The sequence below is a fragment of the Anser cygnoides genome, chromosome 19, assembly GCF_040182565.1.
Source record: "Anser cygnoides isolate HZ-2024a breed goose chromosome 19, Taihu_goose_T2T_genome, whole genome shotgun sequence".
NCBI lineage: Eukaryota > Metazoa > Chordata > Aves > Anseriformes > Anatidae > Anser > Anser cygnoides.
The window spans coordinates 8,813,213-8,831,592 of NC_089891.1; the positions used below are offsets into that span (position 1 = coordinate 8,813,213).

The 18,380-nt window shown below is 44.8% G+C and overlaps 2 protein-coding genes and 1 long non-coding RNA gene across 6 annotated transcripts in view; 2 read left to right on the top strand and 1 right to left on the bottom strand.

Annotated features, from left to right (window-relative positions):
* LOC106034673 (uncharacterized) overlaps nt 1-18,380 on the bottom strand; it is a 27,271-nt gene extending 8,891 nt beyond the window's left edge. Inside the window, exons 1-4 of one of the 3 annotated variants that reach the window (XR_010825851.1) lie at nt 18,064-18,380; nt 12,142-12,363; nt 4,826-4,927; nt 3,616-3,667 (exon numbers count right to left, since the gene is read on the bottom strand). This is a non-coding gene — a long non-coding RNA (uncharacterized lncRNA). Of the gene's footprint in view, nt 1-3,254; nt 3,668-4,825; nt 4,928-12,141; nt 12,364-18,063 lie in introns of all 3 variants that reach the window. The other 2 variants (XR_010825853.1, XR_010825854.1) reach the window with 2 other exon arrangements.
* Nucleotides 2,495-9,830, top strand: ADAP2 (ArfGAP with dual PH domains 2). Of its 2 annotated transcripts, none has more exons than XM_048064647.2 (10): nt 2,495-2,707; nt 3,455-3,585; nt 4,199-4,290; nt 4,423-4,508; nt 4,860-4,969; nt 5,639-5,785; nt 6,366-6,449; nt 7,704-7,766; nt 8,374-8,451; nt 8,805-9,830. In XM_048064647.2, the coding sequence occupies exons 1-10, from the start codon at nt 2,623-2,625 to the stop codon at nt 9,021-9,023; spliced, it is 1,095 nt and encodes a 364-aa protein (XP_047920604.1). In that variant the 5' UTR covers nt 2,495-2,622; the 3' UTR covers nt 9,024-9,830. The 2 variants fall into 2 exon arrangements, with proteins under 2 accessions (XP_047920604.1, XP_066836220.1); XM_066980119.1 differs by lacking the exon at nt 2,495-2,707 and adding an exon at nt 2,774-3,138.
* RNF135 (ring finger protein 135) lies at nt 9,980-17,865 on the top strand. The gene is made up of 6 exons (XM_013178920.3): nt 9,980-11,644; nt 12,802-12,888; nt 13,414-13,644; nt 14,860-15,013; nt 15,286-15,387; nt 16,240-17,865. The coding sequence occupies exons 1-6, from the start codon at nt 10,994-10,996 to the stop codon at nt 16,770-16,772; spliced, it is 1,758 nt and encodes a 585-aa protein (XP_013034374.3). The 5' UTR covers nt 9,980-10,993; the 3' UTR covers nt 16,773-17,865.

The window sequence follows — 18,380 nt, forward strand, 5'->3', positions numbered from 1 at the left end:
GTTCACTGCTTTATAAAGGCTGCTAACTAAGCTGTGGACGTACGTATACTGGAGACAGGCCCTATATTGTATTACTTTCTATTTTAGAGAACACAGGGGAAGACATAAATTAGCAGTGGGAGACAACTTACTTCCTTCTGAAGCTAATTCTCTGGTTCTAATAATTGCCTTAGGAATTAATTTTACAGAATGCTCAGGCTGTGGTGGTATAATAGGAGTCCAAAAGGTAAGGTGGAATTCAAGCAGCTCATTCCTTGATGAGAGACTTATGTGCAATTACCACAAAAAAACTCCTCAAGCTATCTTTCATTCAAGATAATGCACTCGTAACAGTTCGTTTGAGCTCTGCTAAACTAGTCACTTTGCATTTCTGTGCATCAGGTATGAGCATCTTACTATTCTACTTAAGCAGTCAGAAATTTAAGGAGTGTCAGTTCAGGATTAGGAGACCAGGGGCTGAAGCAAGGAACTGTTATCTCTCTTGGATGCCAGAAGAAAGCAGGTTTCTAAAAGGGGACAGGCTGGTCTTGAGGAAAAGAAAGGGAGGTAGGTTTTGATTAACTGAGTCTAAACAGAAATGCTTCAGAAGACCTATTCCCCTGAATGTCTTCTACCTTTGAACCAAACTCTTTTCCTGCAATAGTGTGGGTTCTGCTTATTACTTTATACTGCACATTGAGCTAGCCCATGTGCCTTATGTAGTAGGACATACGCTATCGCTTCCACAGTATGAAAGTGTAATGTAGGGAAAAACTTCTCTTTGGCGCAGCAAACACCTTTTCTTCCACGTTATAAAAATCAGCTTCAGAAATCATGGGAATGATACAAAGATTACCTGGAAAGGAGAGACAACCCCTGCCTGAGATCTACCTAAACAAAAGAATTTGGTGAAACTGGAAGTAAAAATGGAGTTTCGAAATGACTCTACATCCTATTTAAGCAGTAGTTATTATTGGGTGTACAGTAATTTCAAAAGTATGTTTATTTATAAATGTTCTTGTTGAAATCTCAGTCAAGTTTGAAGCTTGTCTTGCTTTTTAGCATTATTCTAATATTGCTTTATAGAATACAAGTGCAAAGGAAGAGAAAAGGTAAGGGATGAACTTAGCTAAATGATTTTTCTACATCTCTTAACACTCTTCTACACTCCCAGAGTACAGGAAAAAAGCTGTTGAGCTTTAGGTGTATTCTTGTTATTGTGTGATGTGTTAGTACTAATGCAGAGTAGAAGGACAGAAGAATCCCTTTGCAAGACAGCTTTCATAGAGACTGAGATAGTCTGGAAATGGTGCAAGATGGTGACTGGAAGCCTGGGAAGAACACTTACTTCCCTTGCAAGTTGCAAAGGCACACTGAAGCTCAGCTATGTGACTATGACACAGTATTTAAAACAAAACTGGTTAACAACTAATGCCACATTTTTTACTGTCAGGTTTGTATTTAGTCTTGAATATAAATAATTACTTGTAAATATCAGGCATTTTCATATCTTAAAGGATTTGTAAGAACACAAAGATTAAGCTAGCAAAAGATCTTTAAGGTATGGTTTGCAGGAAAACGGGGGAAAAAGAAATCCATGTTTCTATTCTAGTATACAACAGCTCTTAAAGGGTAAGCACTAAAAGGAATCTTATACAGGTATTTGAGGGATACTCAACTTTTCAGATATTCTGCTGTATAATTCCTTTTATGGCTTCACTAACTTGACTTTATATTCACTTTAAAAAACATAGCCTAATGTTATTTAGTGCCTAAAAAGATTAAAAAAAAAGTCACTACTTCTAACTAATAGACATATAGTATTTTCTCATTTAGAAAATGAGCAACTACACAAAGATTTTACACAATTACACCTAAAGATTAGTAAAGAACAAAAATCGCAAATTATAGTGTGATATAGTCTAACCTATAATTATACTTTAACCTCTACCTAGAGTAAAATGAAAAATGCTTGATGATGTTTTTAATTTTCACTTTTAGTCTATTTCAGTTGTAATTAGCTTTGCTGTAAATCTTTCCCTCATTTTAAAATGTTGGGTCTTTTTCCTTAGATTAGGAAAGATTCCCAGTTACAGTGACCAGTGATGGTTGGCTTTATCTTGAAAGAGGGGCACTGCCATCAGGCTTTGCAAATCCTGAAGTGCTGCTTTCCCTGTGTTTGCAGCTGCAGCCACCTTTTCCTCCTCGCAGCAGGGCGGCAGGCAGCGCTCGGGGGTTGTGCTGAGCACCTGACCGAGTCCGTCCGCGGTACGAGCGCTTTGGCCGGTACCCGGAGCACAGTCGCCGTTCTGCTGCACAGCAGGCTTTTCATTTGAAATTTTTCCCGCAAAAGAAAGCCAAGCCTGGAGCGAGGCAGAGGAGGCGCAGCAGGTGCGGGGATGAGCCCTCCTGCCGGCTGCAGGACCCTGACGAGCGAGGAGCTCGCTGCGGGGACCCCCCTCGGCTCCGAGCTGCGCCGAGCCCGCACCCGGCCGCGGGGCCGGCCCCGCCCTGCCCGGGGGCGCGGAGCCGCCGCTGGAGGCGGCCGGAGGGGAGGGCAGGGAAGGGGAAGGGAGGGCAGGGGGCGCCCCGCGGCTCGGGGCCCCGCTCCGCTTCCTCATTTCCCGACCGGGGCCGGCGCCGATGGACCGCGACCGGCCCAAGGCGCCGCTGCTGGAGCTGCTGAAGGCCGCCGGCAACGGCCGCTGCGCCGACTGCGGGGCGGCAGGTGGGGGCTGCGAGCCCTGCCCGGGGGCACGGCACCGCTCGGCTCGGCTCGGGGGGACCGAGGGAGGCAGCGGGGGGACGGGAGCCGGCCTCGGCACCCCGGGGGTTGTGGAAGCGGGGACCGGGGGCGGCACGGCCACAGCCCCCCGAGCCCGGGGGCTCGCGCCCTGGGGCGTCGCCTCCTGCGAACGGAGCCCGCAGCGGGCGGGGACCCGGCGGGCAGCTGCTGCGTGCCGCGATAAGGGAGAAGCGAGGCGAGCCGCGGGGGAAGGAAATGATCGTGCTGGATGGAGCCCTCCGAGCACCTCGGGGCTGCTCCCGGCCCTGCTGCGGCGGCGAGAGCGGGCCCCGGGCAGGGGGCGGCCGGGGGGGGGGGGGCGAGCCCTGCACCCGCGGAGCTGCTCGCTGGCCAAAGCGCCCCTCCGTCGTTAGGTCAGCAGCAAGAACTTGCCACGATGAACTAATAATTAGCTCAGCTTTCACATCGCCGCTTGGCTGCCTGCACGGTCACATTAATTTTTAAACAAATTCTCCATGAAAAAGCTTACGGGTTTCAGGGCTGCCGCTTTCCCTGGGGAAAGCAGATGTGGTTCCTTTAAATACAAAGAGGTGACAGCCTTAAACAATGGGGTGGGATTTGATGAGTTAGGCGTGAAACCTGGGCTGTACATCAGATATGGTTTTTTTGCCCTTGTCAGTGGCTGTGCCTTTTCCCATTTATCCATGCATTCTTTTTGTTTGTGTCTAGATCCAGAGTGGGCTTCTTACAAACTTGGAATATTCATTTGCTTGAATTGCTCCGGAATCCATCGCAATCTTCCTCAAATCAGCAGGGTCAAATCCCTTCGGCTTGACTTCTGGGAGAACGATCTTATAGAGGTACAGAACGAAAAGGAGTATTTCACTTACTGTTCCCCGTATTTCAGCATAACCTCCTCTGACTCAGAATTCACGCCATTCTCTATGAACAGAAGAACACAGAGCCGAGTGAACTCATTGGGTAACTTTAGGTGGTTTTTTTTTATGACGTACTCAATCAAATTACACTGATAGGTGATTGTATGTTTAACAGCCTGCAGTATCTGCATGTTGTGGCTTAGAGGCCCACAGTTACTTCCAGTTAGTATGTTTTCTTTAGTAATCAACATACCTTTATTAAATATTGCTTCAGCCTCTCATTTTTCTATTGAATTGTGTTAGCAATGCAATCACAATTTACTTCTAGGAACAGCTGAAGGTAGAGGAAGATCATAAATGTATTTTCATTCTCTTTTGTTATTTCAATTAATAACCACAATCTTGTGTTCCTTCCCATCTGGTTCAGAGCTGTAAACAGTGAAATATCTAAAATAGTGCAGGCTACAGTTCCAAAGGAAATGTATAAACTTATGTGTAGACACACTGAGAGTTTGGTTTAAGTTTCATTTTATGCTCATGATACAGTATTGGTTTTGTAGTTGCATGCCTAAGTGGAACTTGTTTTGTATTTCAGTTTATGAAGAAGCATGGGAATCTCTGTGCCAAAACTAAATATGAGGCCAAAGTCCCCCCGTACTATTACATCCCCCAGGCCTGTGACTGCTTGTAAGTTGATGGTTATTCAGTGGGCAGACCTTTCCAGCTATCGAACTGCTGCTTCCCTCTACAGGTCTCTTTGGTTGGTTGGTGAAAATAGAGTAGAGGCAGATCAGCTTTATCCATGTTTTCCTCTTTCAGGGTTTTAAAAGAACAATGGATTAGAGCTAAATATGAGCGTGAGGAATTTGTTGCCACCCGAGTCTGCCAAGATCCTTGTTCTGCAGGTAAAAGTTAGGATCGTCAGGGAAAAGGTATTAGCTTTAAGGCCAGCAGCACAGTACTCTGGTTGCAACTTTGAAGATCTTTGAGGATGGCTTGCCACGTATGAGTTGCTGGATGTGCAGGCCTTGCTTTTGAGGCTCTAATTTTGAGAAGAAGCTCCCAACAAGTACAAGGTGTATTTAGCTTACATGTGTGATCTTACAGTTCTCTAGTTCTCCACTGATTCATTCCATTTGAGGTGAAAATTCTCAGATGGAAAAGAGACTTGAAACTCTGTGGCACATTACCACATAGATAAACAGTCCTGCTATAGTGCTACCTTTGTCTGATGCTCGTCTTGGTCTCACATGCAGGTAGCCACGAAGGATTCCTCTGGAAGCGCGGGCGGGAAAGCAGACAGTTCCAGAAGAGGCGATTCCTCCTGTCAGCAAGGGAAGGGATGTTGAAGTACTACACTAAAGAAGTGAGTTCCCCAGCCACAGCTGGTTGTAGGTAGCTGGTCAACAACCAGCCTCAGACTCTACTCTTTACAAGTTGAAAATAGTATAAAGAGCTTTGTCTCTAGTTTTGCAGCCAGGTCAGCCTGTGTCTGGAGCAGCCCAGATGTTTCCGCATTAACATCTGTGGTATCTTACTTAGGCAGTTGCTCTTTTGGATTTAGCCCTTTTCCTCATCCCTTATCTTAACCCTGCAGCCTCCTTTTGCTTAGTGAACGAAGGAAATGGATACTGAATAGCAAGATGAAGAAGAGATCTGTTAGCAGATGCTACTTCTCACATTGCCAAAATATTCTCTCATCAGCTGCTGCAGTAACATCCTCAACATGTCTCCCTTCCAGTGAGAATGTGTAGCTAATTGATCTCCAGCTGTGAGGTTGGAGAGGGAATCTTTGCAGTGCAGACACATCACTTTCCAAGGGCCAGCCAGCATTTGTGAAGGAAGGGGAGTTTTCTGTGTAACTGATTTTATGTGACACATTAGCTATAGCTTTTATTCTTCAGGTATATCCAATTATCAGGTACTTTATGATGCCTGCTTTCTGTTCAGTAGGGACCTGGTTCTCATACAATTATCTATCCTCCATTGCCTTCCTTGAGACCACTTTAATACAGTGATGCTTTTCATTTCGCAGACCAAAGGTCCAAAAGCCATTATCAGCATTGAGAAACTGAATGTGATGTTCCAGACAGAGAAAATCCAACATGCTCATGGACTGCAGATCACCTACAAGACAAATGGTCAGACAAGGAACCTTTTTGTCTATCATGAAAGTGGAAAGGTGAATACCACAGAGATTTTGGAATGATCAAGATTCTCAGGTGTTGGATATATAATTTGGACTATATGCCTGTTTCTGCAGAATCTGATTTTCTCTGAAATCACTATGACTTGTAGGTTATATTCTTTGAAGCCTTCTTGACACACACGGAAAATACTGTTGCTTTGCATTATTTCCAAACAGACTAATAATTTTAAGTACATCTACAGGTTTTGTTAGATTTCTGTTTCTTCCTTGCCATAGTTCTGAAGTGTTTCCAGGTATGCAGGTGGTTAAACAATCCATAACTGAACCAACTGAAAAAGCTTCTGTACACAGACTTGGGTTATTCTCTGTGCTGAGGATGTCCAGGACCTTCCTGGATATTTAAAAATTTAAAAGTTAGCATTTAAAAATTATTTTAGAGGCTCAGTGTTTTTCAGGTGTCTGGGACAAATCACTGACTCTCTCTGGACCTTGGGGAGAAACTGCATCTTTGTAAAGAAGTCAGAATGAAGGAGAAAGGTCTTTTTGGAAAGGCAGTGTTCTTACCCCTTCATGTTATTTTTGTCTTTATGTTTGTCTTTGCTGTTTTCCCTAGGAGATTGTTGACTGGTTCAATGCCATCCGGGCAGCACGTTACCATTATCTTAGAACAACCTTCCCAACTGTCCCTGAGTCTGAGGTGAGAACTGAACAGGGCTTGAAGCAGTCTGCGCAAACACAGCATGGGAAAACACTTTCTCGCTTCTGCCAGAGCCAGGTGCTCAGACAGCTGCATATGGGTTTGGAAATGCCAGCTGCTTCTCTCTGGAGAAAGAGGGAGGCTGTCATACCAGGCTGTTCTTGAGACCTCCATGGTGGCTGTCCTCTAGTGTGCCTCAGCCCGGTGCTAATGCTGGGATTTGGAGGCAGCAGCTTTAAAGTACGTGAAGCTGGTACAGGTATCTGTGGAACTACTGCTGGACTGTGTGATAGCATTGGGGAAAAATAAATCTGCAGAGCAGATACGTTGAAACAGTTGTTCAAGAAACAGATAGAGTCCCTACTTGAGAGAGAGGAACTCCATAATGCTTACTCAGATAATCCGTCAGGAGGTAGTGCTTTTGTTTCCTCTCTTATTAGAAATATCTGAAGCTCTTTTTATCTGCACAGCTAGTTATGGATGAACTTCTGGAGAAAAACGTCAATCACATCCTTAATCTTTTTTCCTCCTCCTGATCAACTTTGGACATAAAGACTAAATCTTTGTTTGCTTTTCAAAACATATCTGTGTTTAGCCATACCAGCTGTGCATAAGAAGAGTAACACCTCTAATCACTCATGCTCAATGTCTCTGTTAGTGCCAACACAAATATTCTTTAATACTCAGTTGCCTTAGAGATGGAATAAAGGAAAGTCTTTTAATGGCAAACACAAGGAAGCAGAAGCTAATTTGGACATCTGTGTTCTGTCTCTTACTTTGACTTGCTGGTCAGCTTTCCTGGCAGGAGTATTGGGTTCTCAAGTAAACACAAAGATTTCTGTCCCACATTATTCCTTTCCTTGCATTGGGCATCACTGAATTTTCTTATTTTTCTTCTGTTGTCTTTACATTCCTTAATATAGCCACTTCCCTGATCATAGGTAGAATTAAGATCTCTTTCAGAGCAGCCAGACCACAGCCAGCCTCCATACAGTGCCAAATCAGTAGGTGAGCCTTGGGATGGATGGAAGCTGCAGAAGAAAAGGCCACACAAAAGTCTACATGTGGTTCTTTTAACGTGTGATCTTGCAGCAGTCTTATGTTCCTTCTTAATTCAGACTTCCCTTTACTGAGCAGCCAAAAACAACCCCAACCATAAAAGCCAAAATTGACGGTGATTTGCTTTGAAAGAAACAGAACAGAAAAGCAAGCTTGAATGAGATGGCAGACCTTTTTGTGTGTGTGTTCTCCTAGCTCGTACCCCGGATCACAAGAAATTATGTCAAAGAAGGATATATGGAGAAAACGGGACCAAAGGTAGGTCCAGCTTACATGCATAGTAGTACACAAACAGGATTCTTCTAGGAGGAGATTATTTGATAATGCTATAATCGTTTACTAGTAAGCAATTTCTTGAGTGACTGTGTGCTTCCTGGGTTGATAAAAGACATTGTAAAGCCTGTTGTGGTCTTGGGGTCATGCTTTATTTTGTGCAGGAAAAAACAACTGTGAAGAAGGATCCTCCTTGAAAAGTAAGTGAGATGGATTGGCTGGCAGTGGAAACACTAAGTACTGTTGGGCAACACCAAATAGGTTCCTGTATCAGTTGCCTGCTGACTGCAGCTCTAGAACTGCAGCCGCCTCTAGAACAGAACATCACATGCTAACTCCCTTACTTCCCTATTTCTCTTGAAGTCAGTGGCACAGAAGTCACATCTGTTTATAGCAGCAAATTCTTAGGTGTTCAGCCTATGTTGGGTTGTGGGTTTGTTTGTTTTTTTTTTGTGGGAATTTATTTGGGCTGCTGCCTCTTTGAACATCAGAGGGAACTTTGGAGATTTCAGGCTCTGCTGAAGGAGCAGAAAAAGACCAGAATTCTTCTCTGGGATTTGGTCTTTACCAAACTTCTACCATCTCCTTGCAGCAGAAGGAGACCTTCAAGGTGCGCTGGTTCAGCCTGGACTCTCAGGAGAGGAACCTGCTATACTTTAAAAATCCACTGGTAAGAGAGCTGTTCTTTGCTATCCCCCAAGCTCCTTCACAAAGGTGGGTGGGAAGAAGGGGTCTGTTATCCGACTCTTCCAGCGGCTGCATAAGACAATGGGCTCAGTCTCAAGAGCTCATCTCCCTTATAGGTTGATATCTTTGAAGTTGAGCTGTTTGGGAGCTCTGTCCCTTACAGTGGCTGTGAGGAAGATCTTAGTCTTTTACAAATAGCTGCTAGCTTCCTGCTGCCTGTCAGTAGATCAGTGATCCCTCCACACATCCCCAGCTCCATGTCAAAGGAGAGAACAATGTCTGTTGGAGCTGTACTGTCCGCTGGCTAATGACTGTCTTCTGTTTCCTTCTTTCTAGGATGCATTTGCACTGGGCCAGATTTTTATTGGAAGGATGGATGAGGGCTATGAAGCACGAGCTGGCTTGCCCCAGGGAGTCTGTGTGAAGAAGACGAAACCAGGGATCACCATGGTCACACCAACGCGAGAGTTTTTGTTTATATGTGAGAACGATAAGGAGCAGAGGGAGTGGATAGACGCCCTGAATGGAGTCATTGCCCAGCCTTTGACTGGTTAGGACTAACAGTGAGTTCGGAGTTCTGGTGAACTGCACTTCTTGGGCTCTGTTCAGCACTGGTCTGCAGCCTCTGCGAGGGTGATGTTCAGGCCCCCTCAGTGACTACCACAGAGGGCTTCCTTCAACAACTGAAGGCACAGGGAGGGTGGCAACAGAGAAACGAGTAAGGTGGAGAGCAGATATTCAAAAATTATCTGTGTCCCTGCACAACCTTCCTCTGAAGTGCCTTCTTTCTTCCTTCCCTTCTCTGCTGTTGAGCAGAGGAGGCCTTCCCAGACTGATGTGGGGATGAATCAGCCAGTGTTGACTTATGGAAAAAAAAAACAATGTCAGTGGAGAAAGTCTGACCACAGAGGGCTGGCATGAATTTCCTTGAGGACTCCTGCAGGTGATGTTTTATCACATCCTCCTTTTCTTGCTTTGGTCTGATATCAGATGGATGCCTTTACATCCAGAACGATGTACTTGACAGTCCACCTGGTGGCATATATTTTGCCAGTGAATGTGATCATCTGTTACATGAGTGCATAGAATGAGTGACCAAGAGGCAAGACGTCACCACCTACCAGGACGATGCAGGGCATCCTGTTGGATAGACCAAAGATATAAATTCATGCTGGAATGATTGGATGAATCTTTCTCAGGGAGGAGCAGAGCTGGGCAGCTATATTCTACCTGACTTCAGCTCCTATCCAGATAGGGACATGTTTGTTTTCCATGGAGTGGTTTTAATGCTTTTAACAGTGTTAGATTTCCGTCACAGAAACTGTTAAAAAAAAATAAAAGTCAAGTTTGAATTGTGGAGAATAGTGTAACGGAATCATTCTAATGACAGATGTCCCTAGCTCCTTGCTTTCAACAGTCTCTGCTATTTGATTCTTTTATGAGTGGCAAATGAGACATGTAAAGGCCCTTATTTTTTTTTTTTTTTCTTTTCCAAAGCAACCCCACATACTGCCCTAGTCAAGACATGAGTTCAGGACAAAGACACACTGATTGGTGTCATCTCCTAAAAACAGCTAAAGCTTTGGGTCGTGGATTCACTTGCTGAATTTGATTAGTCTGAGCATTGAAAGGCAGAAGCTAGTTTTAAAAGTGTTATCTTCCTTGGCTTGTTTGAAGACACTCAATGAATGAGGACCAGCACGGAAAGTACGGAGTGAGTGCCTCCTGATCAGGTGCTATGCACATCCATTATGCGCAGGAGTGGGTGAGGATTTGCACTGGCTCACACAGTGCACTGAGTGTTTTCTTGCCTCACAGCCAAGCCCAAGATTTGGTTCTACCAAGCAGCCAGTCGTTCAGATATTTAATTCTTCTTTTCAGATTCCCTTAGTTTGCAAATCAAGCGGAAGTCTTGCAAACTAAGCTTCTGGTGAAGCTTCCACCTTTTGCTGTTGCTTGCCAGCCAGTGTAAGGCACCCCAAATAGTTCTACAGAAACAAGGAAGTACCAATATGTGCAGGGATTAGTGAGATTAACTCTTTTTTTTCCACAACAGTACAGAAAAATTGACTTGGATCATCATTCTGCCTGTCTTAGTCAACTCATCATCATCCAGTCTTGAACAATCTGCAGCAGGAGTTTTGCTTCCTGACATACTCCCATAAACTCCCTGATGTTTTTGTTCTTTCTTCTCTCTCCCCATGCAATCTGGTGAATAACAGTTCACATGCTGGTTCAGCAAATCTTTTAACAGCCTCATCCTGCAGCTCCTGAAATCAGCAGCAAGGCACCCGTTGACTTGTATGAGGATCATAGTCTGGTTTGAGATGCCTTTTTTTTTTTTTTTTTTTTTAGTTATTTTGAGGTGAGCTGCGTAATTCAGGATGATCTCAGGGAATTCAGTCCACCCAGAAGCCTCAGCTTCACGGATGGGGCTCACTGTGTGATGTCCAGGAAAGGTCAGCAGACCAGTCGTGTCAGCAACCCTGTTACAAAACCAGGAAATTCCCCGAAGAAACAAAAAAATGCAACTGTGCAGAGACGACAACTTTTTGAAGTCTGGAAGCGGGGTTACAGAGAGCTTTGTGACAGTGCTTTCCCACAGCCAGCCCAAGTCCTGGGGCCGAGCTGAAGGCAACAGCAGCACCGGAGCCCGGCTTCACAGGTGGCCCGGGGCTTTCAGCCGCCTTCAGCCGCCTTTAGCCCCGCACCGTGCCCGGTACAGTACCGAGCCCAGCCCCACACCGGGCCCGGCCCCCCGGCCGGAGGCGGCGCCGCGAGGAAACGAAACCGCGCCGCGCTCTGCTCCGCCCCGGGCCGGTCCGGCTATGGCTGCCCAGGCAGAGCTGGGTCGGCTGCTGGCAGACGTGGAGCTGAGCTGCTCCTGCTGCTTGCAGCACTTCACCGAGCCCGTGCGGCTGGCGAGCTGCAGCCACAGCTTCTGCCGGCCCTGCATCGCCGCCTACTGCAGGGGGAGGCAGCGCGCCACCTGCCCGCTCTGCCGGGAGGGCTTCGAGCTGAAGGACCTGCGGCCCAACCGGGAGCTGGCAGCCCTGGTCAGCCTGGTGCTGAACGGGGGAAGGGGCGAGGGGCTGGGGGCGTGGGACGAGCCCAGCCCCTCTGGAGATGGTGCCGGCGGTGGATGGAGCTCTGCGGGGCGGCGACCCGGGGAGAAGGTAGGGGAGGGGGCAGCCGGGGCTTCCCCCCTGTCCTGGGTACAAGTTGGGAACGAGGCCGTGGCTCGGGCTGAGATAACTCCGTCCTGCTTTCTGCTTTTTCTTTTTTTCCCCCTCAGTACTTTGCATTTCATGTGTTGATATCGGTGTTGTCACAACCGGGCTGTTCACTCGGGCAGATGGGTTTTGCTAAGGCACTGTTTGGGGCTCATTGCTGGAGTCTGGTGCATTGGTTGTGTTGAAAGAGCTGCTAGCTGGATGTGCCTATCTGATACAGGGTTGTGATAACTGGCTGATCATCGTGCTGGAGGGACAGGGGCCAACTGAACTCTACAAAATGCCTAAGGCAGCAAGCCCCGGTTATGTTCAGTCAGTTTAGGACTGAGAAGAAACCTCAAACATCTCTAAATCTTTCTTAACCTGTTTCTGCCTTCTGTCTCTTCATCTCTCAGCTATTCTCTTTAATTTCCTTCTCCATTGCTATTCTTCACTCTTACCTTTTTATTCCTCCAGTTAAAACTTGTAATGAGCAAATGATGTAATCGCAGTGCATTGCATCCTTCGCAGGAGGTTAGCACCATCTCCTCACGTTGCCTCGAGCACTGTGCGTCCTGGAGGGCAGTTGTTTTGTATTTCAGTCACTGCCAGCTCTTTCCCTCCTCTTTTCACAAACATCTTAAGTGGTGTTATTCACTGCATCGGCACAGCCCTGGAGACTCCTGAAATGAAACATAGCGTTATGATACAGTGCTACAGCTCCACCCAGCTGAGTGACACAAAACAGGACTGGTTCGTTGTCTCTGTCTCTGCTTAAAATAACTCTCTTAAATCTTGGAGGAGATGACCAAAACCTGATTATTGACTTCATTACTGTAACACTATGCACACGTGTATCTAAAAAGTCTTCCTTGGTCTCTGCAGTGCAGCAAAGGGCTTAAGCTCACAAATGACTTCTGACTGTTGAATGTTGACTTTACTGTGGTTATTCACACTCAGAATTAATTGTCCTCCAGCCCCACAGTGAACCAGCCAGTGCCTAACTGTCAACAATGTGAGGATTTTTATTACCCTGCTGTTGAACCTAGTCATGTTCTTTTGGAGGGTTATGTTTTCTTGGAGAGTTATGTAGATAAATGCTCAAATGTGTCACTTTAAAGGAGGAACAGATACGTGACATCTCCAAACAACTGGAAATAACTGAAGAGACCATCAACATCTTGAGGAAGGATCTCAGTAAAACAAAGGTATGCACTGTACTTCATTACTTGCGGTTACCTTCTGTTTCCACTGCCACCTTGAAACCTGTGACTGACTCCAGTGGGCCTTCCAGCCCAGAGCAGGGATCTGCCTTTCTGTCTCCTTCTGTTGCTCTCACAATTCTCTTTTTTTCTGACAAGAGTGAACTGTGGCACCAGCTGTACTAACTGATGTCTTGGCTGGCACTAAAGCTGCAGAAATTGTGCACTGTTGCTTTTTTCTGCCTACCCCAGGAGTAGCCTGGGACTCTTAGATATGTCATTAATCTGGAATATTGATCTTTGCTAAATTGTCAAACAAAGATTGTTGGCCACAAAACAGTCAACATCTTTAACATGCCCAGATTCCCATTGCAGGCTATGCAGGATAGTGTCAAATACGTTTTACTCCTTTGAATAGGGCTAGGTATTTCTGTTCAGTTAAAGAGCACATTAAATGGGGCAGTAAATTCTCATATTCCACTAATCTTCTTTTCTAACAACACAAAGAGCTCCATGTTTTCTGTCTTTCAGGAACATACATCTCAGATCCAAAGCCAGATTACTAAAGACTTCTGTTGCATGAAGGAATACATTGAAAGACAGGAGGCAAACACACTGATGTTCATTGAACAGGAGCAAAAAGCAGCTCAACAGAAGATTGAAGAGACTATTCACCAGCTCTGTGTTGAAAAGAACAAACTCATAGACATCAAAGCCCAGATGGAGAAAGGATTAGGAAGTGATGAAATGAGGTGGCAGAATGTGAGTAAAAACTCTTAAGCTAAATGTCTTGAAGAGCTGAACATGTACAGAGTGCTTTTGGGTCCCCGCTGCACTATTCTCGCTGTAGACAACGATACCGATCCACAGGCATTGGGCTGGTGGTGCCAGTGACACTTTGGAGTGGGAAATTCAGAGGTCAAAAATACCAGAAAAAGCCTAGGCTGTGGGTGCCAATTCAGAACTAGGTTTGTTCCAAGAAGGCCGGTGACATGGAATGAAGTGGGACTGTATTGCTTAAATCCAGTCCTGAGCCAAATGTAAGGTTAAAGATCCTCTATTTTCTTTGTAATTTTCCAGAAGAAGGAAAAAAAAAGTACCCGTACATATGCAAATTAAAGAACTCACTGTTATTAAGTACTTCCTAATAACCTTCTGGGGAAAAATATGTCAAGAGCTCTCAAAAGAGGCAATTAAAATACTTGAAATTCTGCAGAGCCCATTTTGATGTTGAAGACAATACCAGTGGTGCTAATAAGCCAGTGGCAATTTGGAGTGGGACTCTGGTGTGACAGGGCTAGGAGACAGAAGTGGACTGCTAGAGGCCTACACTGGAGTTCACCTCATGTAACTGTATGTGTTTATACCTGATCCAGACTCCTGTTACAGGCAATGAAGAGAAACAGGTACTTTTGGAGCGTGAGTCATCTGGCCTACTTGAGACGCCTACCTTCACATGGGAGTCATCGCTCCTTCAGAATGCCTGTTTCTTTCCGCAGACGATAAAGGCAGATTAAGAGAACACGCTTGGATATAGAATTCCACAATTTCTAAATTTAGGCAAATGAGGTTTACCCCTTTCTTGGTATTTTATGCTAGATTTCACGCTAATTATTTTTAAAACTTCTGGTTTGGTTACAAGAAGAAAGTTAAAAAGAGTTTATGTATGCATACGTAAATTTAATGAAATTGTAATCAATTTAAGAAAAATTAATCCCATTCTTAGTTTTCTTGGGGAAAATAAATTATTTTATTTTTGATCAAGAATAAACTATCCTTTCACATTTTCTGTAAGTTTTCAGGTCATTTCTCTCAGGTAACTATCTTGTTAAAGAAGCTCTCCTTTCAAACAATAAGATTTTAGAGAGATCACTGCCCCTTTTCCACTCTGGCTTTATAATATCACCTGGTATGCTACATGAAATAACTGATACTGTTTACATCTTCCCCTTGATTCTTCTTTTATGTCATTCCTAGAGTAACTTGCTTGAGAGAGAGGGAGGCTCACCTTCAACAATGCATAAATTTACAATTGATGAGAAGTTTAATGTTGTCAGAAGTGCTGTAGGAAATCTTAAGAGAATGTTGGAAATTTTACTTTTGGAGGAATACCCTCAGCAGTTCCCACCAGGTGAGTTTTCCTTATTTTGAAATCTTTTTTAGAGGGAGTTAACTTTTCTGACTCCTCCATTCTGACCACAGTGAAGGCAGCTGTGCCCTGGTAATCTTGAATAAAAACATTTCCCTCACATCCTTTGACAATTTTAACAATCAAAAACCCAGCTCTTTGTTTTGTAGTTTAACTGCCAGCTACATTTATTTTACATTTTCCATAAGATACATAAATACTTCCTATTTACATTTTCACGACGTGCCTTAACTCTTTATCTTTTCCATATTTAGTACAATCTCCAGCCTTATATCAAGAGACGCGTGTCTGCTCATTATCTTCAGAGTCTGCAGCTAAAAGTCCAGAACCAAGCATTTCAAGCCAGTTTTCTCGGTGTAAGTATGCAAGCCAACGTGGCTCTTCAATAACAATATTCAAGTGACTATGACTGGATTTGCTGAAGAAAACCATACTTACAAACATTAGCAGGAGATCTGTCTGTTTAACTGAAATCTAGAAACTATTAAACTTACCATGACTTAATCAGTCACTGCAGCACAATGTAATACTACACCTGACTGCATATGGAAGATAAAAACATTAAGAAACCTGTTCGATGGAGGTGTATAAGCTCTGTTGTAGCTTCTGCTGCCTGCAGATTCTGTTTTGGTGTATGGGCAGTTACTGCACCTTACTGGTCTTTACTGCGTTAAGCCACAATCACTGAATTCTGCATCGTTTTTACAGAAATATTTTTTACAGTCAACACAATGCTACAGCTGTAGCATAAACACAATATTAATATATTTGCTTATAAAACATGCAAGAACATGTCCCAGTGAACAGATGATAATGTAAGTTTTCTTAAAGTAAGCATCCAGTTTTTTTAGTGGCAAATGCATAGTTTTGTTACAAGACTGATAGCAAACAAGATCCATTCTGCAGGGAGCCCAGTGCCTTCGCCTTGCTTTGTAGTGCAAGAGCCTGTCACGGATGTTTACCCAGTTGTGCCTGTTAAATGTTTCAGTGTGCACTGGGCTCAGGATACAGTCATTAGCATTTACTTGAGGATTCTTGCTGATGTGCAGGATTGGACTTTGCTTAAGGTTTATTGTGTGGTCATTGGCTTTCATTTCTGTTCTCGAGAAGGGATGTACATCCACTGTTACTTAGGATGCAAGTAAATACTGAGGAGGTCTGTTTTCTTATTGCCTAGAGTTGAGAATATTTTCCTTTCTCTCTTCTAGGGGCAGATATTGTGACTTTTGATCTCACCACAGCATATGACCGCTTTGCAATCACAGCTCAGAACAGGAAAGTAATGGTTTCCAGCAACCCAACTTATTATGAACCATCACTCAAGAGATTCTGCATCAGCCAAGTGTTGTGTTCCCAGGGCTTCTCTACTGGGTGCCACTACTGGGAAGTAATTACCAAGGACAGTGATGGATGGGCTGTTGGAGTTGCTCGTGAAACGATTGGTAGAAGGGACAGATTAGGAAGAACAGAGGATTCCTGGTGTGTAGAATGGGTAGGTCCCCAAAAGCAGTTGTCAGCATGGCACAAGAATCAAGAAACACTATTACGCAGTGATAAACCATTGAAGGTTGGAGTTTTCCTGGAGCTACAGAAGACTGTGTCATTTTATGCCATCACTGACAAAGAAGTGCTTTTGCATACATTTGAAATCAATACCTCAAATCCTCTTTATCCTGCTTTCTGGCTATACAGTCTAGATAAAAATGGATCTTTAACTATAAATCACATAAACAGGAAGTAAAATCATAAAGAATGCAGAGCTTCTATGCCAGCTTCGGTGTTTAGCAGAGGAATTTGCCAAACCACACATAAGTACTCAGACTTTCCTGGAATTTAGCAACTGATACTTTCTCTGCATGCTTTCCTTCATGCTCTGCTCTGATCTAGTCATACTTCATTAAAGCAATTCCAACATATGCTAAAGGCAGTAACCATTCTTGTGGGAGTGAGATGGATTTCTGAAGCAGCTTCAGGCAGTCCCAAGATGCACCTAGGAAGAAATGGACCAAGGAAAATCTGAAGCTGGTGATAATCCCATGGTGGTAAGGCCATGGGCTTCATCTTCCTACACTGATCCAAAAATTATAGAAGAGATGAAGCTGTTTCATTGTGTTGAGTGAGCTTTCTTTAGAAAGGTCTGATTGAGTAAGAAATGCTCAGAGGGCAAGTACGTTACAAGTCTTTTATCTTTAGGGTAGGTACTAAACTACAGGCAATTGTGTGTTTGAGGACCTGACGCTTCAGGAAAGTCTCCCAGAAGACCATCTTGTCTCACTGGCACCATCTCTTGCCTTAGTCTAACTCAGACCAGATATTTGTCATTATCTTGGTAGTGTTTTGACTATGGGGATGGTTTTGGAAGCAGCTGTTTTCAAACATTTTTGTACCAGCTAATGAAGCATGCTCATTCTTTCTCTTTTAAAAAGCCCACAAACAGGACCGTGTCAGGGAAGAGCCCATCTTTTCTGGCCAGAGTCTGAGGAAAGGAAATTCTCAAGTTTCCTTGCCAGTATACAGGCATTTTTACTCTCCTTAATTGCCACATCTTTGTGGCTGATGGGAGGTCCCTGTTGCTGTGTGGGGTGAAGGGGCCAGAGCTGAGATACTGCAGGAACTACTGACAGCCAAGGTTTTGGGAGGACCGCTGCTTCATGCAGCCAAACTGAAAACAGAGTTCCCAAGAAACAAAAGCTCTTTCAGGAAGACAGTGGCATTCCAGTGCACCCCGAACATGGTATAATGGATGCTTTGGTGTATGTGATGAACAGAAAGAGGATACATTTCACGTGAATAAAGCATGTGGGATTTACCTAGCTCACTTAGCCAAACAGAAGTGTGTGACTTTTAAAGTCACTGACAGAACTGCTGGTGAATTTCAACATTACTCTCCTTTACGCAACCTTGTCCTAAGTCTCCCTGAACACTTTAGTCATTTGGACTAAAATGCACCCGTCTAAGGTGCCTGCACGTGTGCATTATCAACTTCTACAAGTAGCTAACGCTGCTGCCTTGTTCGGACTGAGGGTCCTTACCTGGTCCACCTGGAGAAGGAACAGCAGCAGCACAAGCAACCCGCTGGGCATCTCTGACTGTGCTGTATGGCCCAGGAGCAGCCCTCGGTTACGGTTTCTTCACAAAGTACCACACGATTTGAAAGCGAGCGCTTCGCGTCGCTTGTGCTGTGTCTCTGTGTGCCAGACACGCTCAGCTGGCCGGCACAGCAGCGCGTTAGGGTGTGTGAGGCAGAAACCTCGCTCGGCAGCCCGGGGCAGCTCAACTCCTCCTCACGGGGAGAGGACGCCCCGGGGGCCGCGCAAATCACCTCAGGACGGCGCCGCCCCGCGCAGCC